The sequence below is a fragment of the Mirounga angustirostris genome, unplaced genomic scaffold (assembly GCF_029215605.1).
Source record: "Mirounga angustirostris isolate CCGP_5_RB_7025 unplaced genomic scaffold, mMirAng1.0.hap1 SCAF_10, whole genome shotgun sequence".
NCBI lineage: Eukaryota > Metazoa > Chordata > Mammalia > Carnivora > Phocidae > Mirounga > Mirounga angustirostris.
Genome location: NW_026991718.1, coordinates 120,183,882 through 120,211,355, shown reverse-complemented (window position 1 = coordinate 120,211,355; position 27,474 = coordinate 120,183,882). Strand labels below are relative to the sequence as shown.

Sequence of the window (27,474 nt, the reverse complement as noted above, 5' to 3'; positions counted from 1 at the left end):
GTAACTGTAGCTATCGCTAGGAATGTTTTAAGACTGTAAACTGTTAATTTAGGGGCTCAATTTGCTATAAGCAAAATAACCAAGTCTGTGTCCAAATAATATAAAGCCTAAATAAATAGAATTTTTGGATGGGAAGTTTCCACACCTAAAGATTTAAATCTTCCCCTGATTAATTGAAATCTCAATGGGATTTTAAGAGAACTTGACAAATTGACTCTGAAGTTATACAGAATAGTGAATAAGGTAGAGTAGATGAGACATTTTTGAAAAATAATTCCCTAATCTGATAAAAGGATATCATAATTTAAAAATCGGATTTTATTGCAGTGCTAGACAGTCCAGTGGAACAGAATGAAGAATCTAAATAGAGCTCCATGGATATATTGAAATTTAGTATGTGATAAATATGGCGTTTTCTATCAGTAGAGAAAAGATCAATTATATTTGGAAATCAGTATTTTATATGGGAAAATATGTTTATGGGATATTGAAGAAATTTGCAGTTTTGATTTTACAGGCTTTTTGCCTTATACTGACTCTAGGAACTAATCAGCAAAATATTTGACCCACTGTACTTTCCTGAGCTGATGCTACATGCACAAAGAAATAACAAAAATTATCTGTAGAAGCCAAAACACCTGACTACTATTGGTTTGCAGGGAGATGGAAGTGTAAGTGAGAGTGGCATCCAGGAGTCTGGGTAAAACAGTACCAAGATTGTAGGTGGGTCTGTTTCTCTTCTTCATTAATTACTTGCAAATTTTATAGAGATGTTCTTAGTTTAGTTTGGTGAGAGCTAGAAAATATAGGGGCTTGCCTTATATCAGAGGGGTGTGTGTGTGTGTGTGTGTGTGTGTGTGTGTGTGTGTGTACACCTTACTCAGATCATAGTAACTGCAGCTTGAAGCCAGCCAGCTTTAGGACAGTGTTTTGAGATTTGCCACCTTCCCCATTCTTATCCTGTATCCCTATTTGTGTTACGCTCCTCAAACACCATTCTCTGTATTTTGTTCTGTCTGCCTTCCTCCACCAGGAGAGGCCTGCTTCAGACTCCTGGCAGAAACTGGAGAAGTCTCGAGAGTATAAGAACAGTAACCAGCTCCGGGAGTACCAGCTAGAGGGGATGAACTGGCTTCTTTTTAACTGGTATAACAGGTGAGGAACCGGAACCAGGGTTGTCTTCACGGACAGTTATCCCCCCATGTGTTTGTACTGGAGTGAAACTGTCGCCCGAGCCTGCTTAGAACAGCAGTAGCTAGCAAGGTGGTGAGAGAGTGGAACCTAGCCATAGGTTTAGGGTAGTAATCTTTGTATATGAGGCATGCCAAGACTCCACGTCAGGTGATTCTCCAACCACAAGGAATGATTTAAAAGAAAAAAATTTTTTTTTTTAATTTTTTTTTAAATTTATTTATTTGACACAGAGAGAGACAGCGAGAGAGGGAGCACAAGCAGGGGGAGTAGGAGAGGGAGAAGCAGGCTTCCTGCCGAGCAGGGAGCCCGATGTGGGGTTCGATCCCAGGACCCTGGGATCATGACCCAAGCCGAAGGCAGACGCTTAATGACTGAGCCACCCAGGCGCCCCCACAAGGAATGATTTTAGACATTGTTGACTTTATGCTTCTTTTTTCTTTGCCATTCTAGCCAAAAGGTTAGGCCCAACCTAGATGAAACAAAATCCAAAAGATCGTTCTAAGTCTTTAGCAAAAATTGGCTCTAAAAGGAAACATCTGGATTGTAGCCCCAACTCCACTACTTATTTGTGAGCCCTGGATATTCTAGGCTGGGGCTGTACCACTCAGTTTTGGACTCTTCGTGCTTCAGTTGCCACCAGAATCTAGATGAAACAGGTGAAATTTGAGATTTTTCTAACATTCTAGAGTATACCCCTAGTATGGATTCTAGAGACAGCAGGCTGTAGTGGAGAACGCACAAGATGGGGCCCTGGTGACCTATGTCCTGGCATAGTCTGTGCCACTTACAGAGCCGCTTGGGCCAGAAAGCTCCCCTAAGCTTTCCAGTGCCCACCAGTGCAGCGAGGAGCGAGACTGCTCTGTGCAGTCTGGGATTCTGGATCACCAGGACAGACTAACATTTTTACTCTGATAAGAAATTAATTGTGTGGGTTAAAAGTTCACCCTCGATGACACAAATAATGGACAGTGAAAACCATGTAACTTATCTTTTTATTTTTGCCTTGGCTTCCATAAAGTTTGTCAGGTACAGAAATTGGCTTAGGTTTGAGGCATATTTTTTTTTCTCCTTGTGTCTCACTGTTATTTTAATTTTTAGTATTTTCAGTTTATAGCGTATGGACCTCTTTCCTGTATTTTCTCTCAAGTTGCCGTAATTCCTTTTCAGAAGTAGGCAGGGTGTGAATCATAAGAATCAAAACGTGCCTCAGTTGCATCTCTGGAAAATGCCAATAAGGCCCTTCACTGATGACCTTACAGGTCAAGGTGTGCTTCCGAAGTATCTTTTGAGTTATACCCAACCTCTCCCACTTTCCTGTATAGATGATGAATTATCTGTATTTCTTACTCTCTGCAGAAAAAACTGTATTTTGGCTGATGAGATGGGCCTCGGGAAAACCATCCAGTCCATCACATTTCTCTCTGAGATATTCCTCCGGGGAATCCACGGCCCATTCCTCATCATCGCCCCACTCTCCACCATCACGAACTGGGAGCGGGAGTTCCGGACGTGGACAGAGATGAATGCCATTGTGTACCATGGCAGCCAGATCAGCAGGCAGATGATCCAGCAGTATGAGATGGTGTACAGAGACGCACAGGTGGGCCTTGCACAGTCTCAGAGATCTGGTGACGGCCTGATGTCATCGCTCAGAACAGCCTTTCTGTCACTTGCCCTCAGGAGTTTGAAGGCCCTGCACCTTGGGTTACCGTTGACTGCTTTTGTAGAGTCTTCTGTTTCTTGAGGCAGACTTCTTGCTTCTTCTTGGTAGTTTAGTTTGTGATAAAACATAGGATTTGGGGCACCTGGGTGGCTCAGTTGGTTAAGCGACTGCCTTCAGCTCAGGTCATGATCCTGGAGTCCCTGGATTGAGTCCCGCATCGGGCTCCCTGCTCGGCAGGGAGTCTGCTTCTCCCTCTCCCGCTCTCCCCTCTTGTGCTCTCTCTCTCTCTCTCTAATAAATAAATAAAATCTTTAAAAACAAAAACAAAAACATAGGATTTGTAGGGCATGTTTTCCACTCTCTGCAATATGCCAGAGGCTCTATCCTTTGTAGGATACTGAAAGCTTGGCTTCTTGGTTGGCTTATGAAGTTGCTTTTTTTTTTTTTTTAAGATTTTATTTATTTATTTGAGAGAGAGAGAATGAGAGACAGAGAGCACGAGAGGGAAGAGGGTCAGAGGGAGAAGCAGACCCCCCGCTGAGCAGGGAGCCCGATGCGGGACTCGATCCCGGGACTCCAGGATCATGACCTGAGCCGAAGGCAGTCGCTCAACCAACTGAGCCACCCAGGCGCCCATGAAGTTGCTTTGACATGCAGAAGACTTTATCTGACTTGTCACATGGCTCAGTAAAAAAAGTGAGTGGCAGAATTAGTGTACAGAGGATGGGTTCTTGGGGAGTTTGGAGAGGAGGTTGACACATTTGATAGGGAAGGATAAAGGGAAGACAGGATTTAAATTGTTAAAAGCACAATAGACTGTGGGGGCTTGGGGGGCTTTGTTACTTACAATCACTTTACTGAGTATGCTTGTAAGCTTGTCCTGGCCACTGGTTTTTATAATCAAGCAAGGTGAACATTAAATGACTCCAATCCGAGGAAAGCCAGTGCTCCTCCCCCAGGCATTTCATTAACAGCAAAAGGAGACACTTGGGAGAACTTTAGGATGTGCTCCAACATGATGCAGCTCTGCTCTTTCATGGCACCACTAAGATAGGTAGAAGACAAAGATGTGTCCTGCCCGGTAGCTCTTGTCCCGCGTGAATCGGGAGCAGGGCTTTGAACCTCTGTGCTAGAACCCCAGGTCCAAGGTGAAATCAACCATATCTGAAAAGGAGCAAAGAAGGTCTCCTTGGGTGTTCAGGCTCTGCGTGGTCGAGACCGGTCCTGGCTGGGAACGTGTGAATCCGTACCCATCTGCTTTCCTTACCATGGCAATTAATAAATAACAAGCTTCCTTGCTGTGTCTTCCGTATTTGCTCATATGTCTCACCATTGTGAGGGCCCGTGTCTCTTACTTCTGTTTATCGATGTAATGAGGTCTCTCTCTTGTCTAAATAGCTGGTTCATCCTTATATTCTCTCTCTTCCCAAACGAGGAAGTACCATGCTTACCGGCTTCCCTTACCTAGGCCCTACCGTCTTACGGTGCTGCCTCCTCTGCTCCTGCTGGGAACGCATCAGCTGTATTCTGTAGTCATGACATAAAGCTTCACCTTCCGTTGTGTCACCCTCAGGGAAACCCCCTTTCAGGAGTCTTCAAGTTCCATGTTGTCATCACAACGTTTGAGATGATACTGGCAGACTGCCCAGAGCTGAAAAAGATTCACTGGAGCTGTGTGATAATTGACGAAGCCCACAGATTGAAGAACAGGAACTGCAAACTTCTGGAGGGTCTAAAGCTCATGGCCCTGGTGAGAGCTAGCAAGCTCTTTACATAGACACCGGTTCCATCTACCCCCTATGGAAGCATTCTGTAGCCATTCTGCATGTAGCTTACTTGTGCATGGTCTGTTTATTCTGAGTTTTCTTTTTGCCATCTATATCTGTGACAGTGCAGGAATCAAAAGGGTTTTTGTTACAAACTGAGTCAACAATTTGACCTTTGCCACAGATAGATTCCCAAGGGGACCCAGGGTAGTCTTAAATACCATGCAATTTGTGACCTGGAAATGTAAGGTGTTTCGGCTTGTTTCCAAGACCCTGAATGATCTGGTACCAGGGATGACAGCCATGGCACAGTGCCCAGTACGTAGAGGGTAGTAATAATGAATGAATGGATGGATGTTGCTTGCACTAACGTGAAATTGCCGCTGGAGTCAGTGATGTGAAAGGAACGTTGATCTATTAATCGACCGTACCCGCCCTGAAACAGCAGCATCCTGTCTTTTCATAAAAGCAAAACCGAGTTGCCCCAAAGCGAGCACAGAATGCCCTGGCTTCAAAAGCATACTGTTTTGGTGGCTCAACACTGCTTATCATGTACTATTGTGCAGGAACACAAAGTGCTGCTCACTGGGACACCCTTGCAGAACTCTGTGGAGGAGCTCTTCAGCTTGCTGAATTTTCTGGAGCCATCACAGTTTCCTTCAGAGACTGCTTTCTTGGAGGAATTTGGAGATCTGAAAACAGAGGAACAGGTAAACGGGCCTGAAGGACTGAGGAGACGATGTGATGATTACCTTTACCATCAGGGACAGAACAAGTCGTTGTGGGGACAGGCATTAGCAAGTTCTCATATTCTTGCTAAAATGAGCATTACCTCCTTTATTTAACTTGTTTGTCTATGTTGAGGAGGGTAAATTAATTATTAGGAGTTCCTATTACTCCGGAGGTATAAATGAATCAGTATCCACAATAATCCTGTGTTAGCATATCAGGCCTCTTGCCTTCGTTGATCTCACATGTGAGGTCAGTGATTTTGTTCTGTCCTGAACTCCGGAGTGTGGTACCTTCCTCTGCTTTCTTCATCCTTCATCCTTCCTCCTACATAATCTGCAACACGTTCCCAGGCTCATCTTCTTGAGTACAACAAACTACACAGGTAGTGAGGAGAAGAAGACAGTCATATACTAGAATAGTTGGTAAGTCTAGTTTTGTCCAAATCAACCAGATTTCCCAGTTTTCAAAGATCCAGTCCTGAGTCTAGCTTATTGGACTAAAAGCTAATTCAGAACAGCCAACAGTAATAAGTATGTATGGTGGGTAGAAATCTTGACTAGAAATTACAGAAATAAGCCAGGCAAGTTTAAATGCCATAACAGGAACAAATTGGGGATTTTAGAAGAGAGAAGGTCACCTCTGTTTGGGAATCAGGAAAGCCTTCATGGAGAGAGAACAATTTGGAAACGGACTTTGCAAGGTGGGTACATTTTTAGTCGTGGAGAGAGAAAAGATGGTGACTCCTTTGCACAGGAGAAAAAATACCTGGCATAATCAGCCATGGAATTTATTCAGGTGTAGGGAATCATCTGGTTGAGCTGGGAACCGGGTTGATGAATTGTGGAGTATGAGGCCAGAGGGGTAAGGGTTATATTGTGGGAAGGTCTTGGAAGATGGCTTGAAGAATTTGGGAGGTATTAGGGAAGCAATGCAAGGCTTTGATTGCAGGAATGACATAATTAGTTCTGCTAAATTAACCTAGCAATGGTGTGAGAATGGGTTGGGGCAGAGAATTGGGGGACTAACAAGGTTTGGGAATTTCACTAACGTGTCAGGAGTATACTCTGTGGTTCAAGTCTGTTTGTTTCTACTTCTGTGGCAAGTCAGACTTTCAGGGCAGTGAAGAATCAAGCTTCATTCCACTTCTCTACGTTTGCAGTATCTATTGATCTTTCAAAAGCCAGCTCCCAAACCTCTCTTCATTTTTGGACCATTAGCAAGGTGTCCTCTTCTCCCGTTGCACTTATTTTGTGGTATGCATTTTTTCTTCTTCCTAGACAATGACCTCCCTGAGGACAAGGCCCACCTCTTCTCCAAAGTTGTGTTTGTTGTATTGACCAGCACAGTGTCTGGCATATAGTATACTAAATGATTCAAGGTATGAACCAAGTGAAGGGCAAAGCTGAACCCAGCATGTGGCAGATTGGCATTTGTCCATATCTTTAATAATTATCTAGTTGTGTCTTTTCTCTTTGGGATCTTATATAGTCATTCCTAGTCCACTTGGGAGATGGATTCCCAAGTATCATGGTTGGTAAAATCAAGGTCCCATGAATGGGTTAGATTTAGGATTGGGGTTAGTTAGGAGAAAACCACAAAAATGGCATCAAATGTGTATATTTTGAATCACAGGAAATAAAAGTTCCAGAACGCATCAGCTTCCAAAGTGAAGCGTATTCATCATTGTTTAAAATCTGCTCTGATAACTCTACTAAATCACTGTCTGTAAGTCACTTTATATTTTTTTCAGGAAGCATTGACACTGCTTATTTATGCAGAATGTACCCCCTTTTAAAACTTTTTTTTTTTTTTAAGATTTTATCAGAGAGAAAGCATGAGCAGGGGGGCGGGGCAGTGGGAGAGGGAGAAGCAGACTCCCTGCTGAGCAAGGAGCTCAACATGGGGCTCAATCCCAGGACATCTGGACCATGACCTGAGCCGAAGGCAGACATTTCACTGATTGAGGCACCCAGGCGCCCTGAAACATTTTTGAACAGCCCTTTATGACTTGAAACTCGATCTTTTGCACTTACCTTTCCTTATTTTATGTTCCCAGCAGGATTAATCTTATTGGTATCCTATTATAGCTCAGGGTTAGGTCAGGTGCCTTGATTTTGAATCCCTTTTCTGTCGTTGTCTTCTTGGGAGAGGGAGCAAGTCACCTTGCCAGTGCAGTCAGGTGAGTAGAGATCTGCTGTCCAGGTCCGGGCTGTTAGGAGAAGAACAGACAAATCATAGCAAAGACTACTGTCAGTTCAAAGTGCCCCTGATGTGACAGCCTGCATGAAGGCATGGGAGACATCATCTTACAACATTAACTCTCTACATGCTGCTACTTCAAACATGTTTGCTGGCATTACTTAGAAGCTGTAGGAGGGGTCTGCTTCTTGCCTCTACTTCTTTTTTTTTTTTAAACCTGAGATATGATTGACATAGAACTTTAGTTTCAGGTGTGTGTGGTAATGATTCAATGTAAGTACATATTATAAAACGATCACCGTACTAAGTCTAGTTAACATCTGTTACACACAGAGCTATAGTTTTTTTTCTAGTGATGAGAACTTGTAAGATCTCCTCTCTTAGCAGCTTTCAAATATACAGTATTTTTTTTTTCAAATATACAGTATTTTTTTTTTTAAGATTTTATTTATTTATTCATGAGAGACAGAGAGAGAGAGAGAGAGAGAGAGAGGCAGAGGGAGAAGCAGGCTCCCAAGGAGCAGGGAGCCCGATGCGGGACTCGATCCCAGGACCCTGAGATCATGACCTGAGCCGAAGGCAGACGCTTAACCATCTGAGCCACCCAGGCGCCCCTCAAATATACAGTATTTTTAACTGTAGTCAGTATGTCCTAAATTATATTCCCGGGACTTATTTTATAACTGAAAGTTTTCACCCCTTTTGAGCCCCCTTCACACATTTCGCCTACCCCCAAATTGCTTTTTACTTTGTTCTCTCAGCATCTAAGTCTCCCCTTTGTAATGTGTCACTTGTCCCTCCTCACATAGCTGAAGTTGTCCTCAGGTCATTGCTGCACCATGCGTGCATGATAGAGGGAGAGGGATTTGTTTTTGCCGTCCTAGAGAGTAGGTACTGTCTTTTATATCTTTCTCCCTTTATCTCTTGTAAGGTTGCCACCTAGGTTCTCAGTGACTGCTTGGGAATTAAAACCAGATCCCTTTTTTCCTTGAGGTCCAATTATAAACTCCCCATGTTCAGGGATTAGTCATGATCTTTCATTCAGTCTACTCCCACAGTACTGTGATTAGGTGCTCAGGAGAGTGTAGTGAAGGTTGGACTACCCCAGTAATCAATCATTAAAATCAGATATGGGTAGATGAACAGGTCTCATTTCCCCGGACAGGTGAAGAAACTGCAATCTATCCTAAAACCCATGATGCTTCGGCGGCTGAAAGATGATGTGGAAAAGAACCTTGCTCCCAAACAAGAGACGATCATTGAAGTAGAGCTGACCAATATCCAGAAAAAGTACTACCGTGCTATCCTGGAGAAGAACTTTTCCTTCCTGACCAAGGGGGCAAATCAGCACAACATGCCCAATCTCATCAACACCATGATGGAGCTGAGAAAGTGCTGTAACCATCCCTACCTGATCAATGGTGAGTTTGGGAAGCAGGGAGCAACTCGAGCCTGCCGTGGCCTCTGCCAGAAGCTAATGATGACCAACAGTCCTGTGTATTGAGTTACATTAAATGGGAGGATGTATGTATGCTCACCTTTTTATGATGTATGAAACTGAGGCTCAGAGAGGTTGGTGGATCTGGGTAAGCCATCCAGTAGTGAGTGCACAGAGCTAAGTTCTCTACCACCTCTCTGCCATCAGAAGATGGGCAGCACTCTTCAGTCTGCTACCCTTTATTTACTGTAGGCTGGCCCATACTGTGCCCTTCGGGACAGGGAATTGTATTACTTAGCTGAATAAATGATCGTGATGCAATCCGCAGGTAAATTAACAGTTAACTGTACTAACCGGAGAACACATCAGAAGCTTTTTTACAATAAAATTTTCTGATAAAATTTTAAATCAAAATGTGGCTTGAATTTGCTAATAGCTAGTTTTTATGATGTCAAGAGGTGTGTCTTTTTGTCACATTTCTCTGGAGGTTTCTTTACTTGATGCGTCAGCTTGGTATCTAAAGCCCTTTCTCTACTTGGTGAGGTCTCCCAGCAAAGCAGAGCCCTCCGTTCTCTGCACAGTGGCCGTGCTGCTGCTGCAGAGTCCTCTGCTGAGGGCACAGACCGGCTGTGCACACACAGTGTCGCCTCACTGGACTGCTGGTCCGGATCTGGGAGCTCACTTCATTTTTTTTAGGAGCTGTAAAGCAGGGAGCAGCTTTTACCCTCAGAGTTTGTTCAAGGAATAGTTTTGTTCCATTCCTTTCCAGGGGCAGAGGAGAAAATTCTGGAAGATTTCCGGAAAACCCACAGCCCTGATGCCCCCGACTTTCAGCTGCAGGCCATGATTCAAGCAGCAGGGAAGCTGGTGCTGATTGATAAACTGCTCCCTAAGCTGATTGCAGGTGGTCACAAAGTACTCATCTTCTCCCAGATGGTGCGCTGTCTCGATATCCTGGAAGATTATCTCATCCAGAGAAGGTGAGAACTTGTCTCAGAGCTGTGCATCAGATGCTGCAGGCAGTTCTTTTTTGGGTACCTTTTTCATTCATCTAAAAATTATGCTTTAACAACAACAAAGCATTCAAACATGGAGAAAAGTAATCTTCTCCTAAAGGTTGATTGAAATTCAGAGTTAAATCCTGTGACCAAGTAGGCCCAATTTTAACTGCCTAAAGTTAATTTCACAGGCCATGATGTAGAGCCCTTGCTTTGCTTAAAAAGGAAATGCTACATGTTTATATTCTCTTTAGTTGTAAGAAACAGAATTCAAAAGCATTAGAGAAGGTTAAGAAAACAATGCATTTGCCTTTTTTTTTTTTTTCCCCCTTAATAATGATGGAGAAATACATCCTGGAAAGCATCACTATATCAAGTTGCTAAAAGAATATAAGCTGACAGCTCATAAAAAAAGAATTGGGGATACTTTATGTCCTTTCTCAGCAAACCCTCTAAGGTTTTATGATAACGAGCTATGGCATTCCAGTCTGTTTTCTTGTTCATACTCCTATAATTCCTTGAGCCTAAGTTCCATCACTCACACAGGTGAAAAGTCTGTGGTGTTATGTTATATGGGTTGTTTGTATTCTGTGTGGGCACTACATTTGTTACTTTATACAGCGGACCTTATGTTTCCAGTCACTGGGCTACATCAATGATCCAAAGATGATAAATGGATTTTTAAGACTTTATGCAATGGTAAAAAAATTTTCAAGGTCATAGAAGCTATTCGTTTAAGCATTGAAAACTTTAAAGGAAAGCTTTGGTTTCATAAAGTAATCATAGCAAATCACAGTTGTCTTAAATATTCTGATCCTTGAAAATTCTGTTTGCTGTTGTAACATAATTTATAGAAGGAGTATTAAAAGAAGTGACAGATTCAACTATGGGATATGCTGACATTTAATGTTACATAAATAATTCTCCAAAATCAAATTTGACAATAAAAAAATTTCTCGGAGTCCTATAGTCGAAGTCTTTAGGTAGAGAATTCTTGACTTATATTATTTTTTTCTTTGAGGAAGGTATAATGAGTAAATCAAAACTAGTTAAAGCAGTTTCATATCTTATAAATTCACTCTAGATTAGGAACCCATTGCCAGAACACTTGCTTCTTATAAATACGTTATCTGACTCTTCAAAATATATACAACTACTAGTTCGCAGTTTTTGTTTTTTAAAGAACCCCCCAAAATGAGTAACAGTGTAATTAACAGACTTTTACTAAGTACAGATGTCTCTATTTAGCTCCTTTTTATCCTATTTGTCCTTCTCATCTATTGCTTATTTTGTTTTCAAATTATTTAAATGTTAAATTTCTCTTGAAAATATAGACATAAATAACCCCACCACTGGCTCCAGGCTCCCACTCATACTCAGGGGGTTGTCTTTTTCATTTTGTGCATACAAACATTTAGTTTTGTTGTCCATTTGTTTATATTTCTACATTCTACTTTGTAGTTCACCTTTTTATTTAATATATCATGATTTTTTTTTAAACTTATTTTCTAAACCATAATTTTGATGATACTCTGCCTCATAGGTTGTTCTCAGTTTTTCAGGATTTTAAGGAACTCTGTAGTTATCTCTTTAGGATCATTGTGAATGTTTCCAGTTATTTCCTTAGGATAAATTTTTATGTACAATTTTAAAAGCACTTGATACTTATTTCCAAAACACCCTCTAGAAAGATGTTACTTTTATGCCTTTCAGCAGTGCTTCCCCGCCCATACTCTGATCAGTAATGTTTTTGCCACTTAATCTTAGCTAATCCAATGAGCCAAAATTATGGTCTTTTGTTTTAAGTTGTATTTCTGAGTAATAATGAGAGTATTTTCCATATATTTTAGCTGTTTATAGTTTTGTGTGCATGAACTGCTTATTCATGTTCTTCCTCCATTTTCTGTTGCTCTTTGCCTTTTTATTATGAGAATGATTTGTTTACTTAAGAATATAGCATAAATACTTTCCCAGTGTGTTGTTTTTGACTTTTTGTTTATGGGTATGGGTTTTGTTTGTTTATCTTATTTTTAGAAGTTTCAAGTTTTGTAATAGTCAAAACTCGCATTCTTAAAACTCTTAAAACAGCTTTCAATAAACTTAAATGCTTATATATGCTTAAATTTAAAGTTAAATGCTTAAACTAATAGGCTTAGAAAGGCTTCCCCTATCTTTCAACCACACACATATAAATATTCTTAAGTATTTTCTTTACACTTTTTTTGTAAACCCAAACCCAGCTGCATCCAACAGGGTTCTTCTGGCCTTAATATCATTGTTACTTTTCTCTTTTTAATTTAGTTTTTATTTCCAGCAAAGTTATACACGCACATTTTTTTTTTTTTTTTTAAGATTTTATTTGACAGAGAGAGACAGTGAGAGAGGGAACACAAGCAGGGGGAGTGGGAGAGAGAGGAAGCACGCTTCCTGCCGAGCAGGGAGCCTGATGAGGGGCTCGATCCCAGGACCCTGGGATCATGACCTGAGCCGAAGGCAGACACTTAACAACTGAGCCACTCACGCGCCCCCACACACACATTTTAAAGAGCCAAACTATTTTGTTAGACTTTCAAAAAATGCCTTTCCTGATAGCACCCTTCCCACCCAGCCCCAATTTCCCTAGCCTCAACAACTATTACTTTAAACTGTTCTTATGCTGTTATTTTGAGTATTTATAGCTATACCTAAAAAATGTTAGTAGTTGTAATTTCTTGATGATTTTTAATTTTAGGTATTACCTGTTCCCACTATGGACGATGAGCATTTGTCTTCTCTCATTGCCCCTCATCACCACCACATGACTTACGCAAATGCTAAGTGACAGCCCAGCCATCTAGTATGCTGTTGACAGTTTTTTCCTCCCACAGTTTTTAGTTTCCCTGAAACTAAAAATTATCTTTTTATTTGATTGCCTATTTTTCTATTTCCTTAGTATAATTTCAGCTCCAAAACGTACCCTGGTTGGCTAAATCTCCTCTTGTTACAGTCAGGCGCGTTCGCTGCATCTGCTCGGGGCCGCATGGGCGGCCCCTCTCCGGCCAGGTGCTCTTCCCTCCTGGTACACGCCACCACCTGTGCTCTCCCTGCCTTCATCACACAAGTGTCTTCCCTTTCTTCTTGAATGAAATCTCCTTGGTGGATCCCATGGACAGCTTCAGGGGGCTTCTGAGGAAGGGTGGATGATAAGTGAATGTGGACCCTCCCTGGAATGTTTTCAGTCTGCTCTCATTCTTGAGTAACCGTTTGGCTGAGTTTGGGATTCTAGGTTAGAAATAATTTCCCCACAGAATTTTGAGGGTTTGGTCCCCTGTCTTCTAGTTTCCATGGTTGCTGCTTAGAAGCTCAAAGGCCTTGTGCTTCCTGGTCTGTGTATGTGACATGTTTTTCTGTTCAGAAGCTTTGATTTATCCTCTTTGTCCCAGTGCTGTGGAATTACACACCGCACTGTCCTTTGTATGGGGTCCATTGAACCGGATACTGAGCATACTTTCTCATCTGAAATCTGTGTTCCTTCAGTTCTGGGGAATTTGTATTTTATGTTCTGTTTTAAAACTTCTTGTTTTGTTTTCTCTTTGTGGAACTCGTGTTATTTATATGTCAGACCTTCTGGACCGGTCACCTGATTTTCTTTCCTTTCCATCTTACTATGTTTTGCTACACCTATGGTGGAATTCTTTCTCGTACTCTGTCCTCCCACTTTAGCCCCTAGGTTTTCATTATGTAATTATATTTTCAATTTCCTAGAACATTTTCTTCTCTAATTTTTCAATTTTTGTAGCACTCAACTGGTTGTTTCATAGGTGCATTGTCTGCCTTTCTAAGATGAATCATTATAGAGGTGGTTTTTGTTTTCTCCAAGTCAGATTTTTTTCTTTTTGTTCGTTTATATCCCTTTCATGTTAGAAGTCTAGGTTGGCCTTTTTTCTCCTTTCAACACTTTAAATGTTACCCCACTGTGTTCTGGCCCCATGGTTTCTGACAAGATCTGCAGTCATTTATGTCCCTCTTTCCCCTGTATGTAATGTATTGTTTTACTAAGATTTTAATTTTTTATTTTCAGCAGTTTGACTGTGATGTGTGGCATTCATCCTGTGCAGATTTCATTGAGCTTCTTAAATTTGTACATGTTTATCTTTCATCCAGCTTTGAAGTGCTGGGTCAATATTCCTTCAGTTTCTTTTTTCCTTTTGCCCCATTCTTCTATTTCTTTGTGAGACTCCAGTCACCTGTATGTTTGACCTTCGCGTATTGTTCCACTTTCCATGGGCTCTATTCTTTTATTTGTCTCAGCGTGTTTTTTTCTTTCGTCTTTTGTTTTATCTGTCTTCTGGCACTCTGACTCTTTTCTCAGTCATTTCCGCCGAGCTTATAACTATGCCCATTCAGTGCTTTCCATATTTTAGAGATTGTGTTCGAGTTCTAAGCTTTCCACGTGATTCTTACTTTTGTGTTCCTTTGCTGTGATTGCCTGTCTTTTCTTTATTACATACATTCCTTCTCTGAGCATAATTATAATAGCTGCTTTAATTATAACATTTTAGATGTGACACCTGTTGATTGCCTTTTCCCTTAATAATGGGTCACATTTCTCCTGTTTCTTCACACAATTTTGTTGCATAATTTAGGGGTTTCCCCTGAACACTGTCAATATTTTGTTGTGGAGATTCAGGCTTCTGTTCGGTTGCTGTGAAGATGGCGAGTTTTATTTGGAGGCAGGTAACTGGCCGAGAGTCCGAATGCACTTCCTGTCCGTGTCCGGTCAGCGGCGTGTGTGAGTGGAGAGGTCCGCCAGGCTTCCGCAGAGTCTTGCGCCAGAGCCTCGTGTCTCTGCTTTCTAAGATCCCCCCTCACCCTCTGGCAGTCCTGGTTGCCCCACACTCCTGCCTCTGGTGCCTCTGGTGCCTCTGGTGCCTCCGGTCTGAAAGACAGGGGCTTTTTATCCGCGTCCTGGCTGCCTGTACCTCTGCCGCCGTAACGGTGGCTTCCCCTCGGGCCAAAACTGCAAGTTTCTGTTCCTCTCCAAAATCTGCCTTCTTGCCTCAACTCTCCAGTGCCCTAGATCGGTTTTTCTCTTCATTCGTGGGTTTTTTATTTTGTGTTTTGTATTTTGTCCATTTTCTGGTGGTTACTTGCTGGAGGGTTGGTCTTCCGGTCTGTACTGGAAGCAGAGCCTCGGTGACTCATCCTGTGTGTGAACACTGTCTGTTTAGCTACACCGTCTCATTGGGGAACGTCCAGTGTCTGTATTTCAGGGTGTCTCTCTTCCTCTCTTCTGCCTAGAGGGTGGGAATTTGATTGTACTGGGAGCCGACTGGGGGGAAGGGCTAGAGAGAAGTAACTGTGGTTGGTATCCCTGGGGTAGAGCGCAGCGCAGGTCTTCTGTTTTACCCTCTTCGAGGCCGGGGTCGGTGATCTGTAGGCTGATACTTTCACAGATATTCAGCCAGTTCCTCTGCTTTAGACTCTGCATCCCCATTTTCAGGGTTACCTGGTGCCACCAAAGCCTGATCCCTTTGGATATCCTGCAGTATTGAGTTCTTTCTTTCTTTCTTCCTTCCTTGCTTCTTTTTTTTTTTTTTTTTAATTTTATTTATTTGACAGAGAGCACATGGCAGGCAGAGGGAGAGGGAGAAGCAGACTCCCCGCTGAGCAGGGAGCCCGATGCAGGGCTCGATCCCAGGACCCTGGGACCATGACCCGAGCCGAAGGCAGACGCTTAACAACTGAGCCACCCAGGCGCCCCTCTTTTCTTTTTTTAAAGTAGGCTTCACGCCCAGCGTGGAGCACAGCACAGGGCTTGAACTCATGACCCTGAGATCAAGAGTCGGATGCTTAACCAACTGAGCCACCCAAGCACCCCTTGAATTAAGTTTTTTCTCACCTGAGAGTCTTTAACTGGATTTCTTTGATTTTTTTTTTAATTTTACATTTGAATCTTTAGTCTTCCTGTAATTTTGGCAAATGGTATACAATGGGGATCTAATTTATTTCCAAATGTGTCTGATTTTTTATTTATTAAATAGTACATCTTTTCCTCCATTCATATAAAACACTGCCCATAAAATATACCTATTATCTATGCTGGTGTGTGTTTAACCTTTATATTCTTTTGATCAGTATTTATTCCTTTGTTCATGTATTATTGCAGATAAACTTCAGAATTACTCTTTTTTAATCTATCCCTGACTACAGTCCCTGACTACAGAAAAAAATAATATATAAGTGTATGTGTATATACACAAATATGTGTATTTGTATTTATACATACATATCCATTTGTTGGGATTTTGATTGGCTTTTTCACATTTAGTAGGACAGGATTGATATCTTTGTAAAACTGAAGAACCTGATATTCACTGCAGTTATTCAGGTCTTTCATATACACTGTTGATTCAGTAAATATTTATGAAGTACCTGCCTTGTGCTAGAACCTTGTAGGTGTTAAGGGACATGGTGAACCAACCAACATGGCACCTAGAGTCATGTCGCCGAGTCCTGCATATTTCTTACTCTGAGCATAATCCTAAGTATTCTGTATGTGTATGGCTATTGTGAATGGGATTTTTTTAATTCTTTTTTTTTTTTTTTAAGATTTTATTTATTTATTTGACAGAGAGAGACAAAGCAAGAGAAAGAACAGAAGCAGGGGGAGTGGGAGAGGGAGAAGCAGGCTTCCTGCGGAGCAGGGAGCCCGATTCGGGGCTCGATCCCAGGACCCTAGGATCATGACCTGAGCCGAAGGCAGATGCTTAATAACTGAGCCACCCAGGTGCCCTTATTTGTTTCATTCTTTATGTTTTCCAGCTAGTTATTGCTGAGAGATGAGAAAGCTTTTCATTTCCCTTCAGGCCTTCTGAGGTCAGCATTTCCTGTTGTGCCCAAAACGCGTCACCGCCCCCCTCCCCAAAACAAAGCACTCAGGTTTTCCAGGCTGCCACCTGCTTCTTGTTGAAATTTGACAGTGACTGAGAATTACAGTTTGATGAGCCACATAAACTCCCAGGGACTTTGTTCAAAATATAGTTGATGCAGAGGGTTAATTACTGCACTGATGTGTGGTGTGGAAAATTTTTTGATGTCTGATTTCTTCATTCAGACTTACTAGGCCTCAAGATTTTCTTTGTTCTCTGAGCCTCGTTGTCTCTCCAGCTGTCGGTTTGGTTTTGTTCCCGCTTAATTTCATGCCATATTCTCATACAGGGGTGAGGGCATAGCCAAAGGATTTGGCTCAGAAAGGAGGGGGTGAGGAACAGCTTAAAAGAACTCACATAATGGGATGGATTTTTAGTTTTGTGTTCTTTGAGAGCACTCCCTCAAAACTGAACAAGTAATAGAAATGAGAATTAATGTTCCAATCATCCTGCACAATTTCTCAAACTGTTTTTAGATCATAGCTGGCAAAACACTATAATTGTATGGGAATTTTCTCCCTGGGGGACAGTTGAGCTCTAGCTTCGCTATTTATTGATTTCTCCTCCTCCTTAGAGTTGTGCTAATTCCCTGCCTCCCTCGATCCATGGGCATCTCGCTCTCTTCTGATGGCTGGGGTGTCCTCTGTGCCTTCAGCATTAATTGTTCACATGTGTGACAGTGGGGGTGGTGACAACTCCTGTTTAATTGAATCTCAACCTTGTCCCCTGACTCCAAATCCTGTGCTTCTTACATCCCATCACCCACACGCCCAAACTTCTGAGTACCCAGTACAGACCTCAGTGCGCTGGTTTATCAAAACCATGTTGGTGCCTATAGTTTCTTCCAGTTTCCACTAGAGTTATCAGCTTCCTAAATTTACTGGTGTCTCTTATTTATCTTTAATTTTCTCTGTTAGGTGTTCAGGGCAGTCTTTCCACCCTCCTGCATTGAAGTGTAGGGTACAATACAAAGGCTATACAGCAAACTGGTTAAGAATGTGGACTTGGAGTCAAATGGGTCAACTCACTCACCTGCTCAGTGACTGAGCAAATTAGTTTGCTTGTGGGGGTTTTGTTTTTGTTTTTGAAGTTTCCTCGAATGTATAATGGGGATGACAATAAAACCAGTCCTTAGGATTATCATGAGACGTAAATGGGATGGTGCATATCAAGGATGTATCACAGTGCCTGGCACAGAGCTTGACTCGTCAGAGCTTACTGCTTATATTACTGCTGTGGCTATTATTAATGATAATGACCATTATATCTAACTGCCTTTTGGTTTTATAGAATCCAGACATACAGCCCTTTGCTTTTATTTATTTATTTATTTTTAAAGATTTTATTTATTTATTTGAGACAGAGAGAATGAGAGACAGAGAGCACATGAGAGGGGGGAGGGTCAGAGGCAGAAGCAGGCTCCCTGCCGAGGAGGGAGCCCGATGCGGGACTCGATCCAGGGACTCCAGGATCATGACCTGAGCCGAAGGCAGTCGCTTAACCAACTGAGCCACCCAGGCGCCCCTTTGCTTTTATCTTATGACACAGTCTCTTCCTAGTCTGCCTTTCTAAGTCACCACCTCCTGTTTTATTTACTACTGTAGTCCCACATATTAGGCTTAAGTTTATTACATTAAAAAAGAAGAAAAAGGGAAAATCTACACCTGTAATTCCAAGTGATGATGCACTGTGGCTTTGTCAAAGGAAGACAGTGTTTTCAGACTTGGTTTTTTTGGCTTTGTACGTGTCCCTTTTGAGCCTGAGTTGGTCTGGTTTCTCTACATGTTATTTCCTTGGATGGTTTCTTTACATGGATTTTCCTTTTCCTCAAAGAAGTCAGAATCCTGGAGGAAATCCTATTGCCACACTCCATTTTCTAGAGCCAAACAGAGTCATCTACCCCTAGAGTGTCTATCCTTATTCTCTTACCAGTTATTTATCTGAGGTTTTAAAGATCTGATTTCCCAAACTGTGGGCTACTGATAAGGTTTGTGTCAGGATCCATGTTCCTGGCTGCTGTTGGGTCCAGGGCGACTTGGTCCTTTTGTCACAAGGTTCCTTTTAGTTCTACTTTACCAACCAGTTCCTGCTTGGCGGTCAGAATTGGGCCCAGGGTAATATCCCCTTGTGAATTTATTCATTGGTAGGGTAAGTAAGAAGAGAGTAAGATGTCAGCAGCTGTCCACATTGCTACTCTGTTTTAATTGTGTGTTAATCACGTGATTCCATCATGAAGATACCCTCTGTGTACTTTAATTGAATGGACAGCTAGTAATATGCTCTCCTTCCTTTTATCCTATCCCCTACCGTGCTTTTCACCCTTGTTTCCACACAGGTATGTGCCTTCTTAATGATAGTCAGCTTCACTTCCCCATTTTATTTCCCTCTAAAAAGTCCTCAGTTGTTGTCCCCCTGCCCCCAACACAGCTCAGAAACCTTCCTGTGGTTTCTGTGCATGGCAGTGTGCAGCCCGGGAGAACTGATGGGCCGGAAATGACCAGCCCAGGTGCACAAGGCCTGCCTGTCAGTACAGTCTGCTTACCATTTTCAGGGTACCCCAGAGCAGCTACACACGGATTTGAACTTTGATTCCTTGTGAAGACCACTACTTAAAGTAGATGTTTGAGGCTCTTATTTGCTTTTCCTGGTCTTATGATTAGATTTGGTGCAAGTGAAAACCGGGAAATACTGGAGAATAAGTTGCTCAGGCTGTGGGGATTGATATTTTATGTTTACAATTCTTCTGGTCCTTAGTTTGTGGCTGATATTTTTGTTTTGGTTTGGTTTTTGTTTGCTTGTTTTGGGGGGGTACGTTTTGCAGTGCAGTCTTAGGTGTCTGCCCTGCTGCCTATATGGACGGGAGGGATTCCTCACAGACTGCTCTCAGTTGGTCCAAACTTAGAAGTGAGGGATATAAGGCTGCGGGTCAACAGCTTCCTGCATTGTTTGCTGCTCTCCATTGAAGTATGATTAACACCTGGGCTTTCGTTCGTTTGGGTCCCCTCAGATACACCTATGAGCGAATTGATGGGCGAGTACGGGGAAACCTGCGCCAGGCAGCCATCGACCGGTTCTGTAAGCCAGACTCAGACCGCTTTGTCTTTCTTCTGTGCACCAGAGCGGGAGGCCTGGGCATCAATCTCACAGCCGCCGATACCTGCATCATATTTGATTCAGACTGGAACCCACAAAATGACTTGCAGGTAACCACTAGGATGATTGCTGTTTGCCTTAGCTGCCCCTGCATCTGAGAACATCACGATGGGGCCCGGCTTGCTGTAGGGTGTCTGCCTTGCTCGTGCTGTGCTGTCAGCTGGACGGCAGGCTTAGGGCCTCGGGCAGGGGTCAACTGAATGAAAAGTCATGTTTTCCCACTAATCAGGGAGTGGTTCTTTCTTTTTGCTTTAAACCAGATGGTTTTTCACAGTGGTGGCCTCCAGACAGAGACTAGAACTACTGTTTATTTTTATTATCCAACATAAAGAAAAATATTAAGCTTAACTAGCTCTCTAATTTTTGACAATACAGAGTGATTTAGGCATTTTCACTGGTTGGTTTCTTAGATGGTCATATGTCATGTATAGTAAAGGAGATAACACAAAATTCCATTGGTGGCCAGGGTGACAGGCGCCCTCCCTAGTTCATTTGCTCTTGACTTAATGCTACATGTTAGAGTGTATATGTGCCCAGTCGAATGAATTTGTGGACATATTTTTTAGTTTTAACCAAATTAAATAATGGGTGGCTTTAAAAGATTACTATAAAGATTGGAGTTAATACAGTTTTAAAATAAGCATAAACAAGCAAGAAAATGACAGAGCTAACAGTTCTCTGGGTCAGAGTCCTTCATCAACCCTGCTTCAAAGTAAAAACAATGGCATTCTGGCCACATTGGACAGTACGTCGGCCAAAAAGATTATGACTTGTCAAGAATACCATTTCTAGATGTACATCCATTTTCATGAATGATAAACTTCGCCCTAAGTATATATTGTATCATGGGATATTTGCCAATACTAGGATTGCAAGTATGTAGTGGGGAGGGTGGTGGGTAGCTCAAAACCTTTTTCATGATACAGTGATTGATAAAAGCAGTGTAGAGGCTTCTGTGTCACAAACCTGAAGGAGGGCCCCCTGCGAGGGACAGCAAGTCAGCCGAGGAGCTTACACCACTTCCCACACTCGTTCTGCTTTGCCTTTTTCATTTAATGAGTTTCCAAGCAAGATTTCTTTTGAAGAAAGCAGCCCACTAGTTGAAGAAATGGCACTTTAAATTATTAAATTGGTGATCATTGGCTAAAATTCAGGGGGAGAAATCATTTGTGAAGCAAACTGTGTGGCCCTGTGTTCAACGTCCAGCTTCAGAGATAATCAGTGGGCATGACTAGTTCCCCATCAGGCCTCTCTATGGTGAAGGGATATTTGGGTCAAAGGTGAGTTGCTAGATATAATGAATAATGTGCTTGACGCTGGCATAAAAATAAGCAAAAACTAATATTTGATTAGGGAACTGGCAAAAACCTAACTAGGATAGTGATATAGACCATGTGGTGGGAAGCTAGCGCCTGTTGGCTAGCTGGCTTGAAGTGCTTTTACTGGACTACAGCCACACCCATCCATAATACATAGTATCTCTGGTGCTGTCATGTTAGAGGGGCAGGGTTGAGTATCACAACAGAGACCATAGCCCACAACATCTAAAATATCTACTATTATAGCAGAAGTTTGCTGACCCTGATACAAATGAGCCCTTAAGTCCTTGCCAACTGTGAAGTTCTGTGCTCCTTTGCAGTGCTCACCTGACTGTGAGCCTTGGTACCCAGGAGAATGATGATGTGAGAAGCTGAAATTGGCTGGCCAATTTGAGCCCATGACGGCAAGGCACGCCTGGAGGAATTTCTAGGAGGGAAATTGGAAGCATGTGGCCAGCATTTGGAGGCAGGTCAAGGTCAAGACAAGGATTTGGGGATCACCATGCTTCACCTAGGTGAAATCCTGGACATGACCAATTGTGAATAGGTGCCCATGCCAAGAGATGGAACTAGTAAGAATGAGAGTGGTGGGGCCTGGGGGGGAAGGTGAAGTCATCTGAGGGGATTGATTTGTATGCAGAGCAGCCAGAGAGGGTGGACGGGGCTATCCGGAATTGGGGTCTGGGGAGAAGGGAGAAGCTTTGGAAAAGCTGTTTTAAATGTCCACCGCTGGGGAGCTGGCAAGAGATGAATAAAAGGAATAGCAGCAAAGTCAGATGGAAATTGGACCACGTGAGGCTTTTAGTCCGCTGAGTCAGTTTCTGAACTTGCTGTAATGCTCCACCTCAGTGGGGAAACAAAGACCACCAGCACTCCGGGCCATCCAGGATGGGAACTTGAAGCAAGGATGTGGCAGAAGGTAAATGAGTGAGGGCGTCAGTGGTAGTCCCGGGTCCAAGTTAGAGTGAAAATCCCTCAACTCGTGGACCCCCAGACTGGCCACTGGGTCTCCTAGATCTAGATCTAGATCTACTACTCTGCTTTGTTGTTGTTGTTGTTGTTGTTATTTTTATGTAAAAGTTTGGTAGCTTAGAGGGAACTGTCCTTTATTTTTTGAAATATGTGCCAGACTGGGTAGAAATGAAAGAATTGGGAAGAATAATGTTAGGGCAAGGAAATCAGATCAGTGCAGTGTTCATGGGGAGTGGGATTGGTGGGCTGTGAAGACGACGTGACAGAGAAAGGAAAGTGTAGTTCTGAGTCACCCACAGAGATGGATCAGAGTTGTGTACTTGCTTGGTGTGGGGAGAAGCATGAGGGCTGGAGGCTGCCCACAGAACAGTGCACACTCAGTACGCATGCTCCCCCTGCCACATGACCTCGTGCTGTGTGCTATAAATACAATGTGGGGAGAGAGTCTGGACACTGGGACCCCAAGACCATCATGTGGTTCCCAGGACTACAGCTAAGTTCAGCTGTGAACATCAGTCAGATGCATTCCTAACCCTAATAGTAGAAAACTTAACCAGACTGTTCTCTGGTACTGTCCTTGCTAGTTACATCATGTTAACTTACACATAGTCATTCACACATATGTATGTAATCTAATATTTTTTGTAAAATATGAAAATTTTTTGTAAAAAGTGAAAGCTTTCAGTCATCTGTAGTCCTTTATGGTTATTGAAGAACCACAATTCCTGCTCTGATAGAGGATGGTTGTATTTCTTTTGGAAGATGGCCTTGGCACAGAACATTGATCTGTGTGTGGATTGAGATGTGTTCTGCCTGACATAAATATCAGGACCACAGAAAAAAGAATCTCATTATGAACAGGGTCTTATGCCCTACCCTAGTAGGATTTCAGCATGGCTCCAGAGGTCTGAGTTCAGATGATAGAAAATGTGTTCATTCTGGCCTCAAACAGCTTGGAAAGATCTGGTGCAGTCCATGGTTATCTCCAGGCAGGCCGGCATGGGGAAGCAGTGCCAGTGCTGAGGAGCTGTTTCTTGACTGATTGAAGGCAGACCCTCTCAGAGCCTTGAAAGTGAAGCCAGCCTGATTAGGGGAGGCTGGGCTCAGCTAAGTAGGCCTGAGTCCCTGAGGCAGGTCTGCAGAGAAACCAGCTTCCATGGCTGGAGAACATAGCTCCTTTCTCTGAGAAGTCAGCTGAAAGTCAGAGAGCACTGTTACCTTTTCTGGTGTTTATTATTATTATTATTATTATTATTAAACACTCATCATTTTCTTTTGATCATGTGGCTTGGGTTTTCTATGCTTTGGGGATAGAATTAGGCTTAGGAATCGCTAGAGATGTCTTTTTAAATCTAGGTCTTCGTAAAACAAATGACCTCAGGTGTCATATGCTGTTTCCTTTGGTCTTGTTAGAGTCTGAGGACTCCAGTAAATTCTGTCTCTCTCCCATGCCTAGATCTGAACCATTTAAGAAGTAGACACAGAAGTATAATGGAGGATCAAAAGATGAGCTTTAGGGGTGCCTGGGTGGCTCAGTCGGTTAAGCGTCTGACTCTTGACTTCGGCTCAGGTTGTGGCGATCTCAGGGTAGTGAGATCAATCAAGCCTTCAGTAAGGCTCCACGCTCAGCACAGAGTCTGCTTGGGATTCTCTCCCTAAAATAAATAAATAAATAAATAAATAAATAAAATCCGTAAAACAAACAAACAAAAAAAGATGAGCTTTAATCAACTGTGAAGGTGGATTAGATGACCCAGCTTGACCTGTAGCCAGAATGAGGCCCCCTCAGACTCCTGTACTCACACACCCTCCCTCCAAGGTTGACCTGACCCACAGAGACCTGCTGGCGGTCGTCCTCGGAGCAGAGGCCCGCCCCAGCAGGGCTGCCAGTGATAGAAGAGCATCTGCGCCCCTCAAGAGAGGAGGGGACGGGGCGAGTCCACAGGAGCTGAGGTCAGATTTCACTGATTGGTCAGTCTCGTCCATTTGGAATACAGACGAGGAGAGGGAGGGTGGAGAGCAGACCCTCCCTGTGGAAGCACGAGGATGGGGAGCCAGGACTCTTGCTGTAGTCTCTACTCTTTGAGCCTGGCAGCACTTCCCTCTTCCAGAACAGTGAAGTTCATTAGGATCCAGGATAGGAGCCAAGCACTACTTAGGGATAAAGAGAGAATAAAGTGGCACCGAAGGACTGCACCCGTCTCGGAGGTGAACCAACTCAAGGTCCCTTTAACAGGCACATCTCACCTAGAGGTATCAGGTAAATGCCACATCCTCTCTCGGGCCTTGAGTGTGCCTGTGTTAGCTTTAGGGCATGTAAGGAAATCGAGAGTGTAAGTTCACCCTTTCTCACCTTCACTGGGGAGACCCAGCTGTGAGCCAGTCCTGGTACATCAGGTTTCCGGAGCACTGAGGTTAAGAAATGGCAGAGGGTATTGGCAGTAGCCTGAGAATGAAAACGAGCAGTGAAAAGCGGGTTTCTTTGCTTCTGGTTTGCAGGAAGCCAGCGGTGCCGCTAGCTTTGAGGGCAGAGAGAGGCCTGGTGGGAGCAGCGGGGTACCACGCATCCCCTCACAGAGGCCGCCAGCACCTGGCTTTCTCGTTGCCCTGTGACACCTCACATGCTCCTCGGAGGTTTTGCTCTTTCAGGCCAGAGTTCCTGAGGGTCGGACAGGGCTCGGGGTCACCCTGGTTGGGCCGCACGGTTCCTTGTCCCTCCTGTTGGTAAGGTCCCTGGAGGGAGGGCTTAGACAGCATGGGAGCAGGGCTGCGGGCAGAGGGCACAGCCATAGGGGAGTGCGACAGCACTGGGAAGGGAGAGGGCATCCAGCCTGAGGAGCCAGAGCCCCTTCCAGGGTCTGTTCCCAGGGGCGTGAGGCACTGCTGCAGGAAAGGAGAGGTAGTGGTCTCCTCAGCCTCTTCCCCCACTGCCACGCGCTGCTGGTACCAACTCTCAACAGTGTGTAGGCCCCGACCTCGGAGGGCTGGGCTCTGCCAGCTTCACTTGTCTCTGTTGGAAGAAAGTTGGGAATTTGTGAATGTTCCGTTACGTGGTCCATTCACTCAGTGTTTGCTGAACACTGGGATGTGCCGGGCACTGTTCAAAGGGCTGGAGACATAGCAGTGAGCGAGACCAGTGGTTAGTGCTCTCATGGAGCTTTCATTTTAGGGGGCTGGCAAGGAAAACTGAATGAGGTAGTTGCAGATCACATCCTAGTTACAAAGAAGTTAAACAGACTCAGAGGATAAGAATGGTGGCGGTTGGTGCCCTGTCCTAGAGTGTGGTCTAGGAAGGCTTCTTTAAGAAGGTGATGTCTCAGCAGAGACCTAAGTGAGGGGCAGGATCTCAAATCTGATTTCGGAAGGAAAAAATGTTCCAGACCAAGGGAACACAAGGTGGGAATGAGCATAGGTGGCGCTCCTGAGGCAGCTGGGATGGGCACTTACTGTGCATTGGCCGCAAAGAAAGCAAGTCCTGCCTCTCCTTCCAATGTCCTCTCCTTTTCACTCTCTGCTTCTTTTTTGGCTGCCCCAAAGCACCGTTTTCCCATGCTACTAACTCTTCTCTCCTTCCTGTACTCAGCCAGCTCTTGACTGACTTACTGACACATTTATTGAGCTCTAGACAGCAGGCCAAGCCCTGGGGAGACAGCAGTGCTCAGGACTTTGGTTTGGGTGATAAACTGAGTCACATAGTAGAAATAGAGTGGGCAGGTATCTGTGCTATTTCCCAAAAATGTTTGCATTTTGAGACGGGATGATACCTTTCCCAAAGGAACAAATTTGGAGCCAGAAACTTCCTTTTGCAAAACAGGCCTGCAAAGGAGATAGTTAAGGGAGGGCAGCATCCAGCACATCCTGATTCCTACTGCAGGGTGAGCCCCTGAGTCCTCTTTTGGGCAAGCAGTTGGTCGGTGGATGCAGACTTTTAGAGTGCCGGGAGAGATGTAAAATTGCCGGGCCTGAAATAAAATATTCAGGCAAAGAAGGTGGGCTGGGAAGCTATACCAGCACGCTGGATGGGGTTGGGCTCAAGTGCGACTCGAGGCGGTTGTTTTTGTCTTCTTTGAGATGTGGATTTTCACTTAGGACCAAAGAGCATTGTAAACTATTAAAGAAAACGTATTTTTAAAATGTAGGTAATGATTCGAAAAAGTAGATAAGGGTCAAGAGAAGAGTCAACATTATGCTTGGTTCTTTGTACCGCTGGTTAGTTTTTATGTGATTGTACAAGTCTGTGCCAAATTCTGGATTTGAAACTGACAATAGTTAAGTCAAGGGTTGATATCAGTTTGAAATCTGTCACTATCTTTCAATTAAGCTTCTCCCCGGGACTTCTTCCCATTGCAGTCACTGGGATCTGTGCCTGGTTGGTTGTTTGTTTTTAATTTTCTGAACGTCAGTCCTTGTTTCTTTTAGGCCTGTCTTTGTTCACCTCAAATGTATTGAAAAGTAAAGAACAAACCCTGAGCCTGCACATCATGTGGGAGGGCACGAGAGCTCTAAAATTTTCCCATGGTGCTCCCCGCCCCCTCCTTGGGGCCTACTCTAGAGGTTCTATATTTACGCCTTTGCTGAGGATCTTGTTTGGACTTCATCTCAGTCGCTGCCCTAGTTCTGAGTGTTCTCCGTTTAACACGTTGTTTTGTGTGTGAGTTCTGATTAGGGAAATAAGGACTGTCATTGAGATTTAACTGTAAAAGGATGAGTATCTTAAATGTGACAGGATTCATCCTGTTATCTTTCAGGTAAGTCATCTTGGGAGGGCACATATCTATCTTCTGGTGTCATTTAGCTGCTTGCGACAGTGTCCCCGCCCTCACCCCCTGAAACAGGTTTGTTTTTCTCCATTAACGAGAAGTCTGGAGATGGGTAGTCCAAGGTGAGGTGGCTTTACGGTGTCATCAGAGTCCCAGATTCCTTCTGTCTTCCTGCTCCACCATTCTCAGGGAATGTGATTTATATCCTCTTTGTTCCAAGATGGATACTTCAGACCCTAGGCAGGGAAGATAAGGAAGGAAGGTGTGGTGCATTTCTCAGGAGAGCAAAACTTTTCCAGATATCCCCAATAGACTTCTGCTGCATCTCATTGTCCAGACTGTATTCCCTCATCATCCCTGGGAGGCTGG

The 27,474-nt window shown here is 43.5% G+C and overlaps 1 protein-coding gene across 5 annotated transcripts in view; it reads left to right on the top strand.

The window, feature by feature from the left end:
- Positions 1 to 27,474, top strand: part of CHD6 (chromodomain helicase DNA binding protein 6) — a 196,546-nt gene that overhangs the window by 104,100 nt on the left and 64,972 nt on the right. For all 5 annotated transcript variants that reach the window (XM_064573191.1, XM_064573193.1, XM_064573194.1 and 2 more), the window contains 7 exons: positions 1,034 to 1,155; positions 2,551 to 2,794; positions 4,431 to 4,607; positions 5,190 to 5,333; positions 8,720 to 8,975; positions 9,762 to 9,972; positions 19,909 to 20,104. In XM_064573191.1, coding sequence (XP_064429261.1) covers positions 1,034 to 1,155; positions 2,551 to 2,794; positions 4,431 to 4,607; positions 5,190 to 5,333; positions 8,720 to 8,975; positions 9,762 to 9,972; positions 19,909 to 20,104 — 1,350 coding nt within the window. The remainder of the gene's footprint in view (positions 1 to 1,033; positions 1,156 to 2,550; positions 2,795 to 4,430; positions 4,608 to 5,189; positions 5,334 to 8,719; positions 8,976 to 9,761; positions 9,973 to 19,908; positions 20,105 to 27,474) is intronic.